Genomic DNA, 23,507 nt, shown 5'->3' on the forward strand with positions numbered 1-23,507 from the left:
TCAATATATTAAGGATCAAATTTGAGTGTCTCGGTGAAAAGAATAATGTCTACGCCTGACAGTTTTTTTTTCCATTTTAATTAGATCAGAGTATATATGTGGTTAGGGATGTGCATAAGACCCGCATACTCTAAATGTGTGCCTAAGCTTGCAAAAAAAAAAAAAAAAACCAGCCTAGCTCAATAACAACCTACCTAAACAAAAATAGGTATTTTTGGGTAGGGCCAGGGCGTGGACAGGGTATGTTGCCCTGCCCATTTGGCTTTACACATAAAAATATATAATTATACATATATTATAATATACAATATTATACTATTTTCATCCATTATCCTCTTTTATTTTAGCTAAAAAAAATTAGGTAAATCTAGAAAAAATAAAAGGAACATAGAAATTATAATTATATAAAAGAACCAGATATCAAAATATAAGATTAAATATGTTAAATTGCTCCTAATCAAATTTCCTTCTTTTCCTCTTACCTCCAATTTTTTAAAACAAAAAAAAAACTAAAACCATCTTTCAAATCTTGTGCTTTCATATGATCATAAGAATCCACTAACTATATGAATGAACTAAAGAATTGAATTATATAATTAGCTTAGTTATTAAATGTTTTAATTATTAAAAAATGAAGTTAGGGAAAATAGAAAAAGATTAATTAGGGACAGCTTGGTATTTTTAAATTTATATTTTCATATTTGATCTTTCAAACTAGTTATAATTTTTACGAGTTTGTTAGTTATAATTGAATTTTTCCACATATGATTTGGTAAAGTGTCGTTAAGTTGGGCATGAAAGTCTGTCCTGCCCAACTCATCATTGCCCAGCCCAAAATAGTTAGGACTTATACCAGGCAGGGTCGGGTAGCAGGCTACAAAACACAACCCGTTCATTTTTCGAGCTAGACATCAGACATAGGGTTTGTCTTATCTAGCCCTGCCCATATACAACCCTAACGTGGTGTGTCCATGGATGACAGATATATTTTAATTAATTAAAACCCTTACTCAGGTTCACGGCTTTCTTTGCGGGGACTACTGGTGTCGTCCAAGGCTCGTTTGGTTAATAAAGAAATATTATCAGCAAAGTGGTGTGCAGATTATAAAATCAAAAACTCTATTCAATCTAGAATCAAGAACAGCTGAACACGCCAATATACAGTAATTCTTATATCCTAAATATAAAACTTATTTTATAATATAAATTACATTACAAAATATATTGTATAAATTACACTAGTACATTTTTTTGCTGTCGCCAATTCACAGCACATTCAATTACAAAAACAAGAGTTAAATAATTAATTTATATATATTAAAAAAATTAGTTAAATTATTTATTTATTAATAATATGTATCGGTTACCTAAAGTATTCCGTCTGTTTCTTTTTACGAGAGACAGTTATAGAGTATGGCATGTTTCTTTTTATATGAGGCGTTTAGATGTTGTCTCAACTTTACTTTGTTAGCTTTTTATTTTACTCTCATATAATTACTAATGGTACTTGTATATTGCATATTTAATTCTTACATGCATACTCTCCACACAAATGATAGTGTTTTTTATTAAAAAAAGTTATATTTTCTTTTACATATTCAACTAGTTTTAATTAATATTTCAAACAATGTAATTTGATGAATTATCTGGAGATAGTACTTTCCATAATTATCTGTATTGAAAATTACCCGTAAATTAAAACCTCCTCAATGTATACATAATTAATAGGAAGAATTTAAAAAAATCATCACCTTAAGAAATAAAATAAATTAAAATTTTATATTTAAAATAACAGTTAACCACATTATAAGCTATTGGTCTCCCTGGACGGGACGTGCGTTTTTTACGTGTAATAAATGTGTATTTACTCCTCCTATTCCTAGTATAAAATCTGTTTAACTAATTTGATTAGATTAGGTAAGTTAGTTAGTTATAAGAAATGTGATACATTTTTTCTAAAATATCATAATCATCTTTTTTAATACCATATCTTCCTCTTGTATTTGATAATGGTTAAAGAAGTATCCAGAGGAGTAATTTAGAGAAAATTGATAAATATGATAAATGAATATTATATTTAGAACAAAAATCAACTTAATAATTAGGTCCTATATTAAGCACAACAGTAGTACGCATATTTATGTATCTGCACTTCATGTAAAGATTTCTTTTTCGTTTTTTTTTTGGGCCTGATTCATGTAAAGATTTCAAACGAGTGAGAGAACAAAAATGGACTGCACAAAGGTAAAAGATGGAACATCCATCGAAAGCACATGAACCGTAGTACTACGTATTAATTAATCCTATGGTCTTCGGGGAATATTACCGTTCTTGGACGTGCTCCAGGGAGTCCGTTGATCGGGTGGAAAGCCAGCGGCCAGGGGAAGTTCACGGCCGATTTGCGCCCAAATTTTTTTTTTATACTAAAATATATGTATCTTCCTATTAGAAGTAATTCTATTTGAGACACTGTCGGGTACTAAATGTGGACACTTCTCCCAACAGAGATTCGAACCTTAGTTCGTCACGTTGCGAGGGATTAGCTCCTTCTGTTAGACCCAACCCCCATTTGTGCCCTAAATTGTGGCGCCTCACTTGAGATTTTAAAAAAATTTAGATAGAAACAAAATCATAGTTTTAAAAGTATTTCTATAATATACGAAATAAACATATGAAAAAATTTATCTCGATTTAAGAAAAAATATTTTTTAAAAGCACTTAGTGGGTAATCTAAACACCTCCTTGAAAGAGTGTTTGATAAAAAAACAAATTATAATTTTAAAAATAATTTTATAGTATACAAAATAAATATATGAAAATAATTTTGTCTTAATTTATGTAAAAACATTTTTTAGGTGTGTTTTTTTATTAAACCAAGCACTTTCTTAATTTAGGAGTACTCCATTAATTGCTTTTTAGTTTTGTTTACAAGTCATTTTAGATGTGTTCCACACAAACGAAGAAAAAACCTTAAATTTTATTAATTTTTCTTTCAAATTTAATACTCAATAATTAGATCTTATATTAAGGATTCGAGAAATAACTTTTAAACTTTACTTATATTTAATACTCGTCTAATCTTATTTACAAGTTACTTATAATATGTTTCACATTGATCAAGAAAAACTTTAAATCTCATTAGCTCTGATTTAAAATTCAACAACTTTTCAATTTTATCCTTATTCAATATACCACACAAATCAAGAAAAATTTTAAATTTTATTAATTTTTCAACTTTACTTATATTTAATACTCCTCTAGCCTTATTTATAAATCATTTACAATATATTTTACACATACTAAGGAAAACTTTAGACTTCATTAGCTCTCATTTAAAATTCAAGAATTTTCTAATTTTATTTCTATTCAATATACATTATAACTCATGTAAACAAAGTCAACAAAAAAATTATATATCCATGTTCAAAAAATCTTTTAGTGGCCTATAAATAAAACTAAAAAATATATTTTTCCGTTGTTCTATAAATAAGGCTAGAGGAGTATACATTATACTCCTCCGGTCCTTAATATAGGACCTAATTGTTGAGTTAGTTTTGATCCTAAATATAAGACCCATTTCTCATATTTATCAATTTTTTCTAAATTACCCCTATAGAGACTCCCTCAACCATAATCAAGTAGTAGAAGAAGATGAGGTATTAAGAAAGATGATTATGGTATTTTAGGAAAAACATGTGACATTTCTTATGATTAACTGACTTACCTAACATCATTAATCTAATCAAATTAGTTAAATGGGTCTTATATTAAGAACCGGAGGAGTAGTTAGATAACAAAGTCAACGCAATAATAAGTGAATGGTAAAGTTGTCAATTCACATAAAAAAATTTATCTCTATACTTTGTAAACATGACAAAAAAATTTATTCACTATTTGCCTTATAAATAGAATCAAGGGAATAATAATATATTTACAAACGACTTTCCAAAAATTCAAATTTTATTATCCACAACTTAAAATTTAATAATTTAATAATTTTATTTTTTTATCTACTATGTGTGTATATATATACTTTCCAAAAAAAATATATAAAGGGATAAAATAATATATTTATGTTAGAAATCTAATAGACTAACTTATAGGGGAAAAAATCGCACTATACTTTATAAATAGGCGAAGAGTATGATCTAATAATACCGAGGGAAGAAATTAAAAATGTTTTAGAGAAATAAACATAAGTCTTTATTTGAATACAATGGCACCACCTGTTTAATGTACCTTGATTTTTTTTTTTTGGGCTGAATTTTAATGTACCTTGATTGAACCTCAATTGAAGGAATCCAGGTCCATTTCACCGCTGCTTACTCAATGTTCAGGACTGGTTCCATGGTCCCGGGTTCTGTGGGTGAGGAATCACTTTGATCAGCAATTAAGAAAAGGATCAACTTATATAAACTCAATTAATTAATTAATTAATCACTTGAAAAAGTGAAAGAGGACAAGAACTAGGAAAAAGATAAAATAATAAAGGAAGCTATGAGGTGAAGTAGGCTACTGGGAAAGTGGGCCATCTTCATGCAAACCCAATCACCTTTGTCCAGCAAGCAAGAATTGATTCGCTTCTTTCTGGGTACGTCCCTCCCAATCCTCATCAATCCCATGTGGGCTCTCGCAGGTTAGCAAATCTTCCACCGCCAAAAAACAAAAGTTGATAACAGCTGTTACCACAAAAAAAAAGTTGATAACAACCCACTCGTCTTTATCTCATTAATATTTTCCCCTCAATTATTTTCCTGTAAAATATCCTAAAATCACATCCGGATTCCAGCACAAACGCAATAATTTGGCGGCATTTGTCCTCGAAGCACTTGGTTTCCGTTTTAGAAATTCTGACCAAGTAGAGGTCTTATTTTAAATTTGCTCATTAATTTCTTAACGCGCAAATTGCACATATTTACCTTTTTTGCCATTTAAATTCATATGGTAGCTGTGATTGCTAAATTTGATATATTGTCTGGTACCTCACCTAATAACCTTGCACGTGGCATTTTTACCATGGGCGGAAACCGCACATGATTTCTGCTGGGCTTGCCAGCAGTTTGCTGTGTTATATACTACGTTAAAATAGAGTAGAAAATAATTAAGTTATAATAATGCTACGACTATTTAAATTAAATGATAGATGATACCGAAATTTGGAATAAATAAAAGGAGTTACATCTGTGACGGTACTGCTTACTTATAAAAAAGTCACAATTGTGCTGATTAGAAAAATAAATGTTAAGTATTTTTATATTGCGCAGAAAATTAAACAAATATAAGTAATGGTAACTATTGAGAACGCGGCATGGTTTGTTGAAATTGTGTTGTTTTATATTAATTTATGGAGTATTGACATATGACCATTGACGTTTATATGAGGAAGGATGACATATAAGTAAAGCTAAAACAGGCGCTTAATAAAAACAGTGCTATGAAATGGGCTAATATCAGAAAAGATTTGAGCACTTAATTAAAATTAGAAAATTATTGAGGAGGGGGTGGTTAAAATGGCATTTGAACGGTTGAACCTCAACTTTTTGAAACATTTGACCATTGGACCACTAACGCCCCCTACTAATGTGATGAAAATATTATATAAAATCATTAATTAAGTTTTATAATAAGAATAAAATCTTCTATTCAGGAATGATAAGCATATGATTGCAAGCGAGAAATACATGTAATATCATGAATAACCACTCTACTCATTTGCCTTTTTTTTTTTTTTTTTAATTTATGAACACTCTACTCATACGTAATAACAAATACATACTCATGAATGGCAACTATTATTTGAAAAAAGCGAAGAGCATTCATGTAAATGCGCTCAAAATTTTAATTTCACCCATGAGATGTTTCCCAATGGACAAATTTTAATTCCAACCAAGTTTCTCTGAATTTTAGTTATTTCCTGGGACAATTTTTATCAATTACCCGTTTCAGGGATCCTTTTATGTCATTCTCTCCTTATGTTGTTTTCCTGAAAATGTCAAAAGCATGTAAACTGAGCTAGATGTATTCAATTTGTCCCGATAAGTTTGGGACGGATAGAACGGGACTAAAAAAACAAATTCAGGATGGGACAAGTATTAGACAAGACGGGATGTGACGTGGGATGAGGTTGTCCTGTCCCGTCTCGTCCAATTCTAGAGTGTTTTTTTAAAAAAATTATTTATTAATAATTATTATTAGATTATTCAATTTACTTATTAATAATAATAATTATTTTTATAACGATTTTTAGCCTTTAAGTTATAGTATTATCTCAACAAAATCTTTTTTCTTAATAAAATAATTCATAAAGCCATTATATATTGTCTCTTTTACAATATTTTTTACAATATTATTTTTACACCTTTTTTATACTATATAATTAGGCTTTCTACATAATATTTTTATAATTTTTTTTATCTTTAGAAGCTCAATAAAAAATAATTATTATAGCATAAAAAAACTCATATAAGAAATTATAGTATTTTTTTATCCCATCCTGCGAACACCCCTAACTGAAATGCACCCATAATTTAATAGGAAAAATTTTTAAAATAAAAGTTTTGAATATATGAAATTTCAATTCAGATAGCTAGCACTTAAAATTTAAAAATAACTCAATGAAGTGAAGCTTAAACTAACATTTTAAAAATGTTATGAAATTATCTGTAACCAAAAAAAAATTATAAAACTTGTCATTTTTTATTCACAACTTGTTAACTAACTAAAATAACGGAAAAAAAAGTTATAAAACATGTTATAGTTACTTCAACACTTGTTATTTTTAATTCTATTAATATAGTTTATGCCTCACTTTTTTTTCATTTTTAAGTGCTGGTTCACTGAATTAAAATTTCGTATATTCAGATTTTTTTAAGAATTTTTATTAATATAATACTACCAAAAAAAAAAAATCCGCGCGGTGCCGAGGCAGCGGAGCAGCAAACATATGAGCAGCACGGGAATCGCATGATAAAAAGCATCGAGCCGGAAAAATATCCAAGGCTAAGGAAAAAAGCGCAGATGGTCGAAAAGCGCACCAACCACCTAATTTTAATTTTAATTTTAATTGTAATAATAACAATAATTATAAGTAATTGACGAATTGTAATTAGGCAGCGGAAGGTCATCTAATTAGGTGTGAGTTACGAGAGAGAAGCTCAATAAGGAGGAGGGAGAATATTCACAACCTGAGCGTTCCCATGGAGGAGCTTCAGATTCAGATGTTGGTAGCCGAACTGAGCGACGACGTTTCGTCGTGCCAATCGCCAACCAACCAGCCAAGTTTCTACCTGCCATCGTCGTACCAATAGATAAAAAACTCGGGGCAGGCGATGCGCCCCCAATTTTTCTTCTCTTGTGCGTCTCAACTTTCTAGAATTATATTGCTTACATATATTATATATATACGTGATTTGCTTGATTCCCCTTTTGAGGGCGAATGAGAATGCATAAATTAAGAGAAAAGTGAATCAGAGATGCTAGGGAGTCCCAAAAAGATAGCCATGCCCTTTGCCAAATGGGTTTCTTATCTTGATTGGCGTTGGCTGCTGTTTATAGTTTCTCCTCTCTTTCTCTTCTTCTTCTTCTTCGTTTCTTCTTTCCCTTCTCCTCCTTTCAGTTCTTTTTCGCCTCTCCGGCACTTTCTTATCCCTCCTGCCTTTCAAGGCAATTCCACCGTCAATGGGGATTTTTTGTCCAAGGACGAGATGGTGCTGCGGTCCAGAATAGCGGTGTGTTTGGTTGGTGGGGCTAGGAGGTTTGAGCTCACTGGACCCTCAATTATCGACAACATTCTGAAGCGATATCCCAACTCGGACCTGTTCTTGCACAGTCCACTCGACAAAGATGCTTTCAAGTTCTCTCTCTTGAAGAATGCGCCCAGGGTTGCTTCTGTGCGCATCTTCCAGCCTCAGCCCTTGCCGGAGACCGAATCTGAGACTCGAGTTCTTACGGCGCTCCATTCTCCCAACGCCATCCAGGTTCGTTTACAATGATTCTTCTCTCTGTCTCTGAAATTTTTCATTCCAACCACTTCGTACATATTTTGATCTATTCCGTATTTTCTTCTAAACTGTACTTGTTCGATATGGAATTTGGGAGTCCGAGTCTACCGGATCTGTCTCAATCGTATTCCTCCTCCTCCACGAGTTTTTCATTTAATTTCTCGTCTCCAAAATCTGTGAATATTGCTCTGCTTGTCAAACGATTTCTTCAGGTTGTAATGAAAAGTGTGTTTATTCCATCTCATTTCACACCAAATCTGATGTTTGCTGGACTTCGGCGAAGGATAACTACTTTTATTGATTCGTGGGCAACGTTTAAATTTCGCCCTTTTACGCCACCGCTTTAATTTAAATTTTGCTCAAAAATCAACAAGCAGGCTTCTCTTTGTCATTTCCCCCCTTTTCTCTCATTTTAGTTTCGGATTTTTTTTTTCCCGGGTATTGAAAGTGGCGTGGCCGTGGTGGTCATCCGAGCGGAATAACAGCTTCTCCACGGGTGAATCCACTTCCACCAACCCAATCCCCTGTTGGACGTTAGATGTTGTAACTCTCAAGTCTCCCATAATTATAACCGCCACAGAAAAAAAGCTTCCTTAACGAAAAAGCATAGCATTCCATCCTTTGAAGGAAGATATTTGTAAAATAAATTAATCTGATTTTGTTTGGGAATGACGTTATTGCAGGGACTAATTCAGTATTTCAATCTAGTCGAAGGATGTCTCACGATGATAAAAAGTTACGAGGCGAAGAAAATTTTGAAATATGACTGGATAGTCCGAACAAGAGTGGACGGGTACTGGAATCGTCCGCTGAAACCAGAACACTTCATCGCCGGTCGGTACGTGGTGCCGGAGGGATCTTCGTACGGAGGGCTAAATGATCGGTTAGGGATTGGAGATCAGAATACATCAAATGTGGCCCTGTCACGTCTCTCGCTGATACCGGCTTTAGATTCCGCCGGATTACAAGGTCTCAATTCAGAGACAGCCTTCAAAGCGCAGCTGACCACGCAAGGGGTTTCATACGCGACGAAGAGGCTCCCTTTCTGCATCGTTTCGGATCGGAGGTATGATTTCCCGCCGGGCGAGTTCGGCGTGCCGGTGGCTGCGTTATCGAGCCCCGGTCCTTTGAGCGGAGCGAAATGCCGGCCCTGCAGGGCGGCTTGTAAAGAGGAATGCGTGGGGAGAGCGATGTCGGTGTTGAACAGAGGATGGAGCTGGACCCGTTGGGATAACGGAAGCCTCCGTCTCTGTAACGCTTCGGGAGCCTGGGAAGATGGATGGGAGAGGCTATTCGATAAAGTCGCCGGTAAAAAATTTGCGGGGGCGAGGAGGCGAATTCAAACTATGAGACTAGAAGATTGCCTTCGAGATTTCAAACAACTCAAAAAACGGGCAGTCACGTGGGACGCGCCGCCGGCGACTGACATATGTAAGTTGGGTTTGGCCCACCCATAAGCGTAGATAGAGTAATCTTCTTTCTCTTCCTCCTCGTGTAAAATTATTTACGAGTAATTTCTTGCATTTAGAAAATCAGAAGCCGTACGTAATGACGGCCGTGAGATGTGTTTTACATTTTGGCTGCTCTTTGCTGCGCTTGTTAATCTCTGAATCAATTCATTGAAACCCAGGAAACGCTAAATGGTAAACATTGATTGATTGAATGTACAGGGTTGGCCTTGTCGATGGTTAAAAGGGCATTGGGGGTGTTTGGGAAGGAAGTGTTTCTCAAAAATATTTTTTCATAGATCAAGATAAATTCCTTCACGTATTTACTTTACATACCGTAAAAACACTGATTTTGATTATATCAAAACACCTCTATTGTAACAAAGGGGTAACCTTGTTTTATTGAGTCCTCGAGTTCTGTTTTTTTTTTGTAAATTGACCAAAGGGTTATCTGGTTGAAACATTTTATTCGTTTGGGGAAAGATGGCGGCGCACATGGCCAATAAAAGAAGAACAGGTAAACGACGAAAGAATTATTCATTCTGAGATCCAGCAAGCAGGATGAGCTGGTTTAAGAGGAGTCCAATGTTGACTTTATGTAATGCTTGATGGGTTATGAGTTGTAATTTTTCATTTCGAATCATTAAATTCAGAGCTGGAGATTAATACTTGGATTTATTTTTCTTTGAATAGTTTATCTAATTGTTGGATCTGCTCGTAATAGTGGTATTTTCCGAAACAGTGCATCTCAGTTATGAGTTAACATCATAATCATCAGGTCGAAGGAAGTTGTCGGTATGAAAAGTGAAAACGACCTGATTGATGCTTTGTAAAATCTAAAGAGTGTGAGGATATGGAGAGCATATTTACAAATAAATCCAACAAATCATGAAAGTTAAATTTATGTTGTTATGAGAAACTGTCAGCTAATTAATGAGCAATTGGACTACATTTTAATGGAGCCAAAACATATTTTACACCTCACTTGATATGGATCAGCTACGTTGAAGTGGGACAAGCCAGCTCCTAATTAATAATAATAATAATAATTAAAGTTGATCAAACCAGAGTACTGGAGGAATCTTGGACGTCAGAAATAAGATCGTATGTGGAATTGCGTGGAATCGTAAAAGACTATGAAAAAGAATTGGCATGTAACAAGGGCACTGTAACATTCTTACTATTTTTGCAAAAAAAGAAAAGGAAAAAAAAAAAAGCAGTGTGATATGGCAGAGATTCACTGCAGTACGAGTGAAGCCTCATTCTCCCCATCCCTCTCATCTCATCCATCGGTGGTTGCAAATTAGTTGAGGCGTCTCCTTGTTGTTGACTTGGCCTCATTAATATGTATCTACCAACTGGTTAGCAAGTAGCCAGGGATAAATAATATAAAATGAGAGTGGGTAAACTTTATAATAATTATATAAGAACATTAGCATCATTAGGGTTAAAAAAAATTTCTTGTTTTATTCTACCTCCGATCTTAATTATAAGAGCTAGTTGATTAATTTAAAAAAATTAAAGAAAAAAGTTAAATTAGTTATTTTTCATAAATAGGTGTTGTCTTTCCTAAAATATCCTTACTAATCAAGTGTATTGGTTAGAACCATTATTGTTAGAATGACTATCTTAAAAAAAAATACATAAATATTAGAGATAAAATGAATTGGGGTCTTATATTTATGATCAAAATAAAAATCAAACGAGGTCTTATATTAGAAATCAGAGGTAGTATAATTTATATAGAAAGTAAAAAACTCTTAATGTCTGGCGTTATTCTTGAACAGGATAGTTCTCAAACTGTGAAGCTGTGTGCAGGAATTCATGTTGTACGCTTTTGAGGCGTTAAGACTACTTCACGTACTAAGGGCACAAAATAAAGCCATCATTAGGTTTGCTCTGTAATCGATTTTCTATCACAAGATACTTGCAGATTATAACTGTTCTTAACTGCCAAGAATTATTAATTAAAAATTTTCATGTAATATTGAAAAAATGGGTAAAAAGTGCCCAGTAAAAATTTTTATTTATGCATGGTTCTAAAGAATTTTATATCTTTTAGTCATTCTACTCAATACAATTTTTAAATAGAAACTTTTTACTGACTTTTTCAAAAGTAGTCCGCACACTTTTAAAGAAAATGTCTTTCGACTTCTTGATAAAATATGATCATAATTTTATGTGTAACATATTTATAAGTGATAAGGTTTAAATTTTTTAAAAAGAAATTCTCCAAAATCTTGAACTCCCCAAGTGTTACTGTCTTCAATGTCATTGTATTGCTTTGGAGTAGGGTCACAATGTGGAATCTAGAATGACTCCGAAATTCGCTGTGCATGTGCAATCCTTCTTTCGTTGTGGGGTTCTCCAGCCCTTCCTTCCTTTCGGTTTCAGCTTTGAATTCTCCTTTTCAAAGCTGCAATTATATCCCCTCACGTTATCTCTTCTTTAATATTTTTCATCTTTGAGTTACCTTTTCAGCTCTCTTTTTTCCCCTTATTATTTAATAATGAGATTTTCGAAATGTTAAATATCGAGTAATCGAAAGAAATTCTAACTAGATGGCCCTTTTCTTCCTGCAAGAAAAAAATATCAGCACAAATTTTTTTAACAAAATTGACCGAAGAAAGGGACATAATTTTTATGAAACTCAGTGCAAATAATAACTATACAGTACAAAATATTTTAATTTCACACAGTGCGATGATTTAGAGCGTTAACTGGAAACAAGTTTTGAAGTACAGATTTCGGATGAAGAATTTAAAACCCTGAGAAAATTTGCTTAGGACCAGAATTGTTGACATAGATTACACTCACGGGTCTAACCTGTCAGTCCATAAAAAATAACTGGGTAGAGTTGGTCAAAAACTAACCTGCTAGTGAACGAGTTTTTTAACCCGCACTATCAGGCTCACAACCCGTCATGAGTTAGCCCACTGACCCGAGATCTAACCCACATTTATTTTTTATTTAATTTTTTAATGATTATAATTATATAATTATATATTATATCTTATTTAAAAAATTTTTTATAAAATTTATTTAGTGCTTTCAATCAAATATTTCAAGAGAAAACAAAAAATCTATTATTATTTTTGAATATTGTATAAAAAATTTCAAAAAAAAAAAAGAAAAAGTGTTGACGAGTTAAGGTTGATTAAAAATCAACTCGTCTTTAAACGAGTCTTTTTAGCTTAACCCGTCATGAGCCAACCCACAACTTACAACTTGTAGATTGATTCATATTACCAATCCTATTCAAAACCAGGACAATTGAAGCCTGGTTTGTTATTATATATAGATTGTAAGAGTGGAACAGTTTGTTTTGTTCAGACTTGAGCGAGGAGACCAAATTGGGATGTTAAAATTAATGGTTATTATATTTGAAATATCGAGATATTGGTGAAATGCCGAGATGGTCCCATATATTTATGATCGCCGTTTCGCCTGCCCCAGCACTCAAAACAGAAAAGGGAAAAGTTGACATTTCAGGCATTTCAATGTTAACAGATAAGATTCTGAACACAGTGCTTTCATGCTGTGTCCATCGTTAATTGGCCCAACAATAAAGGCGGCGTATATCTTTTTTCTTTTTCAAAAGGGCCATGATCTCTTTCTTATATTCCTAAAATAATTCTACATAATAATTTTTTTTAGAACAGGCATTGAAAAAAATCAACAAACTTTGTTTGAGTACTTGAAGTGGTGAAATAAAGGATAAAAAAATGTAGCAGTTTGCTTCTTTTTTTTTTGGCTTTTAAAAAAAATAAATTTTTTTGTTGTTTTCAAACATTTTTTTTTAATAGAAAAGAAAAACCGTCACGAACTTTCTTCTTTTCTTTTCTTGTTTTCTTTTTGGGGATGGGAAAACGGAGGAGGGTACAAATATAGGCCTCCAACACCAAGGTTAAGAAGGCGGAGGGACCCATTGGGTCATGCTGGTGCCTAGTAGTCGTCATAGTATGTCGGTGAGCAGCTTCACATTTTGGATAGATGCGGGGGCCAAGCCAGCCTTTAGACCAAAGGGGCCACTTTTGAGAAATTGATGTAAGACCTGTTTTGGCCAACTACAAAGGAAATTAACAGGGAGGCTTGAACCATAACAGGTTATATCCAGTATAAGAGGTTAGCTGTTTACGATGAGTTAAGATTTGAATTATCTCTGATAAAAGATACTTGTTCCTACAGAAATAAAAACATGGAGGTTTGAAAATATACTCCTCCGGTCCTAAATGTAAAATCCTTATACATTTAGGACCGGATTATATTTAGGACCGGAGTATATTTTCAAACCTCCATGACTTTATATCCGTTGGCAACAAAATACACACGTGCTCGGTGCAGAAAAGTAATTACCGACTTCGAAAAATTCCAAAATATTCACTTGAGTGAGAAAAGAAGTGTCATTCTACACGAAATTTCCACTTGGTTATATCTGACCGAAAGGGAATTTTCTATGTTCATACAATTGTTTGGTGATTTTCAAATTTAACAGTCATTTTCTGTCATCTTCCTTCGAAGACATGGTCTTTTCCCTGTTCAAGTTTGTTTTCTTTTTGAAGACACTTAAATATAACGTAACTCTGAGCGGTAACTAAACTAGGACAAACAAATAACATATACAATATACAATAACTCTGAGGAGAGCCATAACAAAAAGGTCAAAACTAAAAAGGGTGGTAAAATGAGAGAGATCTACTACTATTGGATGTAAGATTGGCCAGTTATGTCTAAATCTCGATCACCAGTGGAAGGCGGAGAATGATGGTTGAGGGGAAGACGAGTGCGTTCCACAGGGCCATCTGCACTCTGTGTATCACTTGCTGGTGCCTTCTTCTTCAACTGTTCTTGATGACCTTCTTCTCTGTCATCTCTGCCGTACAGTCCTCCTCCATACGCTTCCACGGTTACTGCTTCCATTTTCGATATTTGAGGTCCTTCCCCAAGTTTCTTCTCTCCTTCCTTCCTAAATGCTTCTGTCCTCGACCCTTGTTCCATATTCACTTTCTTCTTCTGCCTACCTCTGGTTTAATTTCTTCAACTAAAATGTTGGATCTTCTTGTAACGTAGATCGAAGCCACTTTCTGTATATATATACATGTATACATAGCAGCCCCTGCTTGTTTGTTTTGATCAGTGTCTCGTTAGTATGCGTGGCTACATATGATGAGGCCACGCCAGTATACCATGGAACACGTGTCGTTTTATAGAGTTGGATTGGTGTCGTTTATTTATTGGACCCCATGTTCTTTCGATTGACCACCCCAGCCTCTATTCACTTATCCTGAATAGGGAGCAGGTTAATCTTACGCATAATCAATGGAACTTGAAAGCACCTAATGATGACCGCCACGTCTCCGAGGACTGTCCCGATGTAGCGTCCCTATGAAGCATAATTGCCCAGAAAAGTGAAAAGGCATAGGTTTGCCCCAGCTGAAGATAATCACGGCACATGGCTTGTTAGACAAAACTGCCGGTTTTGGGTTCAATAATTATGCTTTTAATGTTTGGTCCATGAAAGTATTTGGAAATATCACAGGTTTGATGAAAATTCCCTGTTGAGAACGCTAGAATGCAGTAAAAGGAATGAACAGAACCACATTGTATTCCAATTTGTAGGCACGTCACCCTACATTTTTTTGTCATTTCCTTAGTATTGATTCATGAATCATTGACTTCAACCAAATAATGTCACTTACATGGAATGCTGGCAATTTTTATTGAGTATTTAGGCGTGTCCAACGATGCAGTTCTCGTTTATTAATTTGATAATATCTCCTGTTTTCATACAAGCTGCACCCTTTCATTGTTCGTCATCATGGACTCTGCATTTCCTGTGTTTGAATAAAGTAATGACATAGGAGCCTAGGAGTTGCCAGAGATACAGTTCTTCTATTTCGGGTCAAATACTCTATAAATTGCTTCTAAGCGTTGCATACTTCTTATGAAAAACCTGGGTCGGAAAAAAAAAATGAAAGTATGAAATTATTTCTGCAATGAACGCCGAGGGCGTTTCTGGTCCACTTGGTTATGTTTTGGGCCTATCGGCATAAACCTGAGGGTTCCGTGTTTTCCAGTCCCAGCTAGAAAAGAAGAAAATAAGACAAGGCAACCGAAGACAATTTGAATTTAATGTTTGTAGTCCGGATTCAGAGTTATAACGTGAAAAAGGCAACGTTCTTCAGTAATTTAATTTGAAGTTGCTTGATGATTACGCATGGGATGGCAAATTTTGCGACTCATTAAGAGTATATGAGAAATGATGATTTCAGAGATGTTTAGATAGAAACCAAATCATGATTTTAAAAATACTTTTACAGTATACAAGATAAATATGTGGATAAGTTTATCTCATTTTACTGAAAAGTGCTTTTAAGAAGAACTTTTAGGTGCTTTCAAACACCCCGTCCGAGTTCTCTAATAAACATGCATTATGACTTCCTTTTTGCCCAACGAAACTGACTCCTATAAAACTTTTTTGCGTGGTAAACTGTTGCTTGCACCGAAAAAGGAAAAAACTATCGTTTATAATCCTATTAAGCCAGACAACTTAGAGAAATGAACCTACAAGGAATACATTTTGACATTAAACTTCTGTGAAAAGGCATGTTTTTCTTGCTCATCCATTCCACTTCCCCGCTAAATGTCCCAGAATTAACATTCTGTAAACTTTCCAGGAGTATAAAAAAAGGAGGCGCCACCGAAATCTAATTACAAGAGCTAATGTAATGTTTCCCAACCTTTTTACCTTTCTTTCGTTCAACTATGGTGGAAAATTGAATTGACTTAGTGCGTACAAGTATCTGCTAACCTTATGGTCATGGAACAAACATGGCTAAGTTTAGGTATATACATATTTATGCAACATATAATTCAGCTTTTCCGTCAATGAACAGACTCATGAACTCTTCACCATCCACAGTTTCTTTCTCGATGAGAAGCTGAGCAAGCTTGTGAAGGATGTCACTGTGTGTTGTGATGATTTGCTTTGCCCTTGCATAGGCTCTCTCCACCAGCTCCCTCACCTCTGCGTCCACAATATCTGCAGTAGCCATTGAGTAATCTTTCTGGGTTGACATCTGCATGCAAAAGGCGGGTATGCCCTCAGAAATTAGTGCCCAAGTTGAAATTAGATGATAAGTTAGATGGACGATGACCGTGTGTGATCAACTTTAAAATTAGAATAACACCTGTTGGCCCAAAAATGGGTTTCCGCCAGGTCCTCCAATGGCAACTTGACCTATCTTTTTGCTGAACCCGAACCTCTCAACCATCTGTCTCGCAACCCTCGAAACTTGCATGAAGTCGTTTGATGCTCCGGTTGTAACATTCTCCTCTCCAAATATTACCTCTTCAGCAACCCTGCATTGGCACAACAAAAGCAATGTCCAGCAAAAATATTCGAACTTCCGATGGAAGCAACACACTATAATATTAACACAGAGATCCATCAGTGATGAATGCATAGTCCACTGACCTTCCACCCAGAGCAACTGCCATTTGATTTTCCAAGTAGCTTCTACTGTACAGTCCAGACTCAAGCCTCTCTTCGCTGGGAGCAAAAAATGTGAGCCCACCAGCTTGGCCACGAGGAATAATAGATATTTTGGCCACAGGGTCATATTCAGGCATCAAAGCACCAACTAGGGCGTGGCCAGCCTCTGAAAATAAAAGCACAAACTAATGGTTAAGGAATTGAGAATGAGCAACTAGGAAGCTCAAGCATACTGAACACCTATATATATACCATGGTAAGCTACTAGTTTTTTCTTCTCATCTGAGACACAGCATTTTTCTTCTCTGGTCCAGCAATGATCCTTTCAAGTGCGTCAGACATCTCATCTTTGCTTATTTCCTTGAGGTCTCGCCGAGCAGCAAGAATAGCTGCTTCATTCATTAAATTCTGTAGATCAGCCCCTGTGAATCCTGGGGTTCTTCTGGCAATTTTTTCAAAGTCAACATCCTTTGCAAGAGCTTTTCCTCTAGAATGCACCTAACAAAGAGAGAGAAGGGCGATTAATTTAGGTACAGCAATTAGAGTTGCATACTCTTTAGACCCCTCCAACCAAACGTGGATTTTAAACAAGGCCTGCATATCACATTCACGCTCAAACTTACGGATTTGGATTCTCTCCACTACCCTTCCCATTCTCTTCCCCTCCACTACCCTCCATTTCTCTTCACAACCATTAGATCAAAATTCCAATGGTTCAGATTTAACATCTTATAAAAATAATATTATTAAAAAATAAATAAATTTAAACTGTTAAAATCTGATCTGAATAGTTCACAACTGTAATTAAAAAAATTGAAAAAAATTTGCTCTATAATAATAGTCTATAGCTATGAACTATTAAGATTAGATTTTAATAGTTTAAATTTATTTATCTATTTTTTATAATAATATTTATTTTTATAAAATGTTATAAAATATTAAATCTGACCATTGGAGTTTTGATCCAATGACTGTAAGGGAAAAGGAGGGTAATGGAGAGGAAGAGGATGGGAAGGGTAGTGGAGAGAATCCAAGTCCCAAACTTAAGGACTGCACCACTGTGCTCCAAAACTTGCAAGGTATGAAGTACATTGATACACAACATAAAGATAGTCATGTCGTTTGAACTCCATCACCCTACTATATACTATGGATGGAAATCAAAACTAGCACTTAATTCATGACATATTATCGAAGATTCCAACATTGCAACAAAAGCATTGGGCTGCAAAAGGCATTAAAGGAGGACAGAATTTATTCTAACTAAACATGTATAGTTGTTAGTATGATATACGGTTAGATAATTTATGTGTTCAGTTCGGTTTAGTTACTTCTAGTGACTTCGAGCTCTACTTTTGCATATTAGACTAACTGAATCAATAATCCTCAAGCTTCCTGTTTACCATATTTTATTAAAAAGGAGCTCACCTGAAGGATTTTAACTCTACCCGCAACGTCGGGTCTGTCCACAGTCACTTGCCTATCAAACCTTCCAGGCCTTAGCAATGCTGAATCAAGAACGTCTGGTCTGTTTGTTGCAGCCAAAACTATGACACCTGAATTACCAGAAAATCCATCCATTTCTGTCAATAACTGATTAATTGTTTGCTCCCTCTCATCATTCCCACCTCCCAGACCAGCCCCTCTCTGCCTTCCCACAGCATCAATTTCATCAATAAATACAATGCATGGTGCCTTGGACTTCGCCTTCTCAAACAAATCTCGCACTCTAGATGCACCAACTCCGACAAACAATTCGACAAATTCTGAAGCTGCACAAGAAAAGAATGGCACCCCAGCCTCGCCGGCGACTGCTCTAGCCAAAAGGGTTTTTCCAGTCCCGGGTGGTCCAACTAGAAGGCATCCTTTGGGAATCTTAGCTCCGAGGGCAGTGTACTTATCAGGGTTTTTCAGAAAATCAACAACCTCCTGCAACTCCAATTTTGCTTGGTCAGCTCCGGCAACATCAGCGAAGGTCACACCGGTTTCTGGAACTTCCTGGAATTTGGACTTTGATCGCCCAAAATCCATGGGTCCACCGAGACCACCAGGACCACCAGGTCCTCCTTGTGCTCGGCGAAAGAGTAAGAACAGCCCAGCAAATGCAAGGAATGGGAACAACAAATTGCCAATGAAATTAAACAGCCCATTACCCGAATCACCTTCGGAGACAGAAATATCGACACCATTCATGGCTAGAATATCGATGAGGTCCGGGTCATTGGGTACGATGACGGTGGCGCGGCGGCCATCGACGGCGGTGAGTTGAAGGGCAGAACCATCTTTGCTGAACCTGACTCTCTCGACCTTGCCCTTCTTGACGGCACTCAAGAACTCGCTGTAACGCCATTGGCTACCTTCCGGGAGATCTGAAGAGGCTTGAGATTGAGGTTTGGGGGCCGTAAGAAGAAGATTTTGAGCGAAAGGGGAGGAATTGAAGGTTTGGTTTGGTGGGTTGTGCCTCAATTACAGGAGGTGCCGGAGGAGGGTTGAGATTGTCGGCGTCAGCAGCTATAGCTTGAGGGGTAACAGAGGAGAAGATTAGAGCAGCTAAAGAAGCTTGGGAAGGTAAGGATTTCAAATTCAAATGTTTAGAAACACGCTTCCTGCTAAAACTGTTTTGGGAGTTCAAAATCCTTCTCTTGAAGAAAAGCGGAAGAGGAACAGATGATTTGCTTGTTTTTGGGGTGGGGGGCGATAGTAGGACCTGGCTCCCAAGAAAGGGAGAAGAAAGGAGAGAATTGGTGGTAAAAGCCATGGTTATGGCTCGCTCCTTCTCTCCACACTATGTGTGCTGAGTTCGAGCTCTCAAAATAATATCCTTCTATCTGGAAACAGAGCCGGGGTCTGCGCCACAAAACGATGGTGACTAAAACAGATATATAATAACCCAAGAAATCCCAAGGCCGAGGATAAAAGCCCCGCACGGCTTCCGTCTAGGCGTCTACTGGTAACTTGAGAGAACAAGTATGTACATTCGGAGCGTCTAATGAGAAATACAAGATTGTCTTTGATTTAGGCTTGGATGAAGCGGTGCCATGAACTTGGGTGGTGTTTTATAGCTTCTACGTGGCATAGATTGGATCCATTTATTTTACGCTGCTTCCAAATATTCCACAATTATTCTCATTTTAAGCCTCCCTTACCCGGGCCGGGTTATACACAAAAAATTTATGCCCAACTAATCTCCTTCGCCGAAGTCGGCAAAGAAATTTGAGCTGTCCGCTTCGGCCCAAAATAACATCCATTGCATAATCAAGAACCGAGAATATTGTGTTGTTCCCCAAAAAAAGTGTTATGTGAATTCAAGCCGATTTGATGGTGGGGCTTGGGAGCGAATTTGAGCGTTACTTATGGATAAGTGTACCAGTTGGCTTCCGTTTTCCCCTTTTCAACATTACCTCTGGGACGATGCATTAACATTAGCATCACTTAATTTAAGGATTGGGCAATGTTCTGCTTCGATCGACGTCTCGTAGGAAGGACATCCAAGGCTAACCTTCATTTGCAGTCGAAGTACTTTCTCTAACCCTAAAGTTAGGAAATTGTTGAGGAATTTGTTTTGCAATTAAATGCAAAACTCCAATTTATTTAATCTCCCAAATTTATAATTTTCTTTTCAAATTATTCCTATTGATAATATATATCAGAAAGAATTTTTTATCACGATGTAATTTTTAATACAAATAATTAAAAGATATTATTAAAAAATTAACACATATTTTACAAATAACTGACACAGATAATTAGTTTAAATTTCTATATTTAACAGTATAAAAAGTATTTAATATCAGGACAGTGTTTCCCCTGATGGTATTTCCATATCAAATGTTACGGGTAGAAAACTAAAATCGATAAATAAGATTTTTCTGCAAACTAATTTCAGACGTACAGAGTTTGAGGGTAATGGGTGCATCTGGCGCAAACAGCGCGGAGAAGTAAAGTGATCCGCTGTTAGCGACTACCCAGGATTCTTAAGATGGTTTCAATTCGTTCCCTAAGACAACCGTCAACGCCAAACAGCAGATAAGAAACACCACACACACTTCTCCCATGTCACGAGTCAACTTGATAAGCTTGGTTTAAGGTAAAATCTCAAATTATATGCTTTACTCAGCTTGCTAGATGCGACACAATCCGATAGGGAAAGAGATGGGGGAAAAGAAATGGGTATATAGAATAAGCAAAAGATCAATACTTGTTACCATTTTACATGGACAACGGAAGAAGCATCCTCCGTTTCTTTTTCCTTGCCAATCTTACTTGCTTTGTAATTTTCATGCATAAAAGCAACAAAACTGTGATGCTGACTAATATAAAAGCTAGCCGGACGTTCCTAAAGTACAAAGAGACTGCCGAAAAGACCAGGAATGCTAAAATGACAAGTTCCCATATTACAAAGACCACAACATCCACCCTGCATCAAAAGAGAAAGAGAACAAAAGGCATCAATATCATCATATAAATGTTATCCTAAATACATTCACACAAGTACAGCAATTCTTCGCATTAAGACAATCACAAGGGATTCTAAGTTGATGAGATTATTTTTGGCCAATAAATTAATGAGGATGTTGATTTTCATACTATAACACTGATCTCAATAATCGTCCATCCAGTCAGACAGAGTTAATCAGATTTGAAACTGAATTGCCTGAGGTAATTAAATGGTGGTTTAAGGCCTATTAAACATCATTATCCCATTATGGCTATTCGTATGCCAAAAGATCAATTGTGAAATCAATTGGCTTTTCTAGCGAGAAAGAACAAATATGTTGCTAGTAAATGTGGTCTTTGATAACAATATGACTAATATTTCACAAATAACTGGATTCGAATCTTCCTCTATAAATGCTATTTGAACCATGAGGCTTACCTTAACCTTGGCAAGCCACTAGGACCTAACTCACCTTAACTTCTAGTATTAAAATGAAAAGGATGAGGAGGAGCACCAGAAGAAGAGGAGGAAAGCAGGTTGAGGGGCGAAACCAAAACTACTAAGCGAATAAACATTATTTTGCCCCCACCCCAAATTTACCTAAACGAGAAACATGCTTTCCTATACTTCAAATCTGCAGCACCATTCAGGCCAAACAAACTTGTGCGGATTACTATATGTGAACCTATAGGCTTAACAAAACTAATAAAATCATCGAATAGATGCCCTTCCAATCTAAGCATAGTAACTTGCTATTATGAAGAATTGAATCTAACAAATATTGTTAAGTGCCTTGAACAAGCACAATCTTCTTCACAGCAACACAACGTCCGATATATAAAGGGATAAAATTTCAAAAGGAATGAACAATAGATCGCAAATTTTTTATTGTCGACAAGCGGTTTCGTTGGCCCAAAAAAAAATGGTAAAAAGATGTTTTGACAGATTAATCAAGTGATCTATCCTGATTTAACAAACGCATCATATCTTGGCGAGAAATTCATTCCCCGAGACTACAAATATTTCCTTCGCATTCTATATATTACCCCGAACATTTTCATATCGATAATTTGAACTTATTCATAAACCTGGCCAAAATCAATCAACCAGCCCGTCAAATTATTGCCATGCCGTTTACCTCGTCATATCAATGTCAGCCTCTAGCTAAATTACAATGACAAAATGAAACACAAAAAATGTGAAACAAACATTGAAGCAAACTAAATCGACGAGTAAAGGCCCCGGGCAGTCTGGACGAATCTTGATTTGAAAAGAAAATGGCAAATTCAACAACATTTTCAATCAAATAGCGTACACATGCAATTCACAGCGGATGACCAACGAGGAGAGGACCAGGCAATATGCAATGATTCCCAGTTTCCGATAAACAGGTAATAAACGGGATAAATAAGGGGGGGAAAACCCAAAAAAAAAACACGATTTTCGAAAGAAAAAAAATAAAATTCAATGTTTGGCATACCTAGAAGTCGAGAAATTTGAAGCAGTGGAGGAGAAGAAGGAGACAGAGGCCCAGTCGTGCTTGGATCGAATCTGATATTCTCTAAGCTGTTCAGCGAGATTCGATCGAGTTATCATGGTAGCCTCCCGCCCTCTCCTTTCCCAATCTGTGAAATCCGAGAGTCTCTTTTTATTGCCGTGCAATGAAAATGTTGACGAAGAAGACCTACTGCAGAGGCATGAAGGCGAATATTGGAAATTCGATGAGGGGAGGACTCGAGCAGAGCAGCATCCGATTCATTTTCGTTAGTTTTCTTTCCTTGGACCTTCCCTCTCCGAATTTATTCTTTTTCCCGCGTTCGGGTTATTATTCTCAGCCCGTTCATTTCATTCTAAGGCACCCTCGCGGCCCATTTAGATTCGGCCCGTGGCCCAACTATGAAAGACCAGCTCAAAGCTATTGGATTGTCTCCTGTTTAGTCTGAGTGGTGATTTGGGCCCCCTTAATTAGAAGCCTATTACTTCATTTTTGTTTTTTTATAAAAAGATCAATTATATTAAAATAACAAAAATATGCACCCAAAGCCCATGTCGTATTTTTGGCCCAAAAAAAAGTGCACGTCGTATTATCTGAAGAGTGGGAAGCCAATAAGACATTAGTTAGATAT

At 35.9% G+C, this 23,507-nt stretch overlaps 4 protein-coding genes across 4 annotated transcripts; 1 reads left to right on the forward strand and 3 right to left on the reverse strand.

The window, feature by feature from the left end:
* The first annotated feature begins 7,113 nt into the window (after positions 1–7,113).
* LOC114740544 (uncharacterized) lies at positions 7,114–9,694 on the forward strand. The gene is made up of 2 exons (XM_028928699.1): positions 7,114–7,976; positions 8,684–9,694. The coding sequence occupies exons 1-2, from the start codon at positions 7,473–7,475 to the stop codon at positions 9,455–9,457; spliced, it is 1,278 nt and encodes a 425-aa protein (XP_028784532.1). The 5' UTR covers positions 7,114–7,472; the 3' UTR covers positions 9,458–9,694.
* Positions 9,695–14,021: 4,327 nt separating this feature from the next.
* On the reverse strand, positions 14,022–14,587 carry LOC114740548 (uncharacterized). The gene has a single exon (XM_028928702.1). The coding sequence runs from the start codon at positions 14,444–14,446 to the stop codon at positions 14,150–14,152; it is 297 nt and encodes a 98-aa protein (XP_028784535.1). The 5' UTR covers positions 14,447–14,587; the 3' UTR covers positions 14,022–14,149.
* A 1,411-nt stretch (positions 14,588–15,998) lies between these two features.
* On the reverse strand, positions 15,999–19,807 carry LOC114740705 (ATP-dependent zinc metalloprotease FTSH, chloroplastic). Its single transcript, XM_076303823.1, is given in 7 exon segments — positions 15,999–16,527; positions 16,639–16,810; positions 16,926–17,109; positions 17,196–17,234; positions 17,237–17,441; positions 18,372–19,376; positions 19,378–19,807. Coding segments are annotated over 7 exon segments (2,151 nt in total). The 5' UTR covers positions 19,702–19,807; the 3' UTR covers positions 15,999–16,305.
* Positions 19,808–21,096: 1,289 nt separating this feature from the next.
* Positions 21,097–23,124, reverse strand: LOC114740709 (uncharacterized). The gene is made up of 2 exons (XM_028928921.1): positions 22,862–23,124; positions 21,097–21,360 (listed from the first exon to the last, which is right to left on the reverse strand). Exons 1-2 carry the CDS (start codon positions 22,975–22,977, stop codon positions 21,153–21,155), a joined length of 324 nt encoding a protein of 107 aa, XP_028784754.1. The 5' UTR covers positions 22,978–23,124; the 3' UTR covers positions 21,097–21,152.
* Between the last annotated feature and the right edge of the window lie 383 nt (positions 23,125–23,507).

The sequence above is a fragment of the Neltuma alba genome, unplaced genomic scaffold (assembly GCF_004799145.2).
Source record: "Neltuma alba isolate B1F8T4 unplaced genomic scaffold, ASM479914v2 tig00003186_pilon, whole genome shotgun sequence".
In the NCBI taxonomy this organism is placed as follows: domain Eukaryota; kingdom Viridiplantae; phylum Streptophyta; class Magnoliopsida; order Fabales; family Fabaceae; genus Neltuma; species Neltuma alba.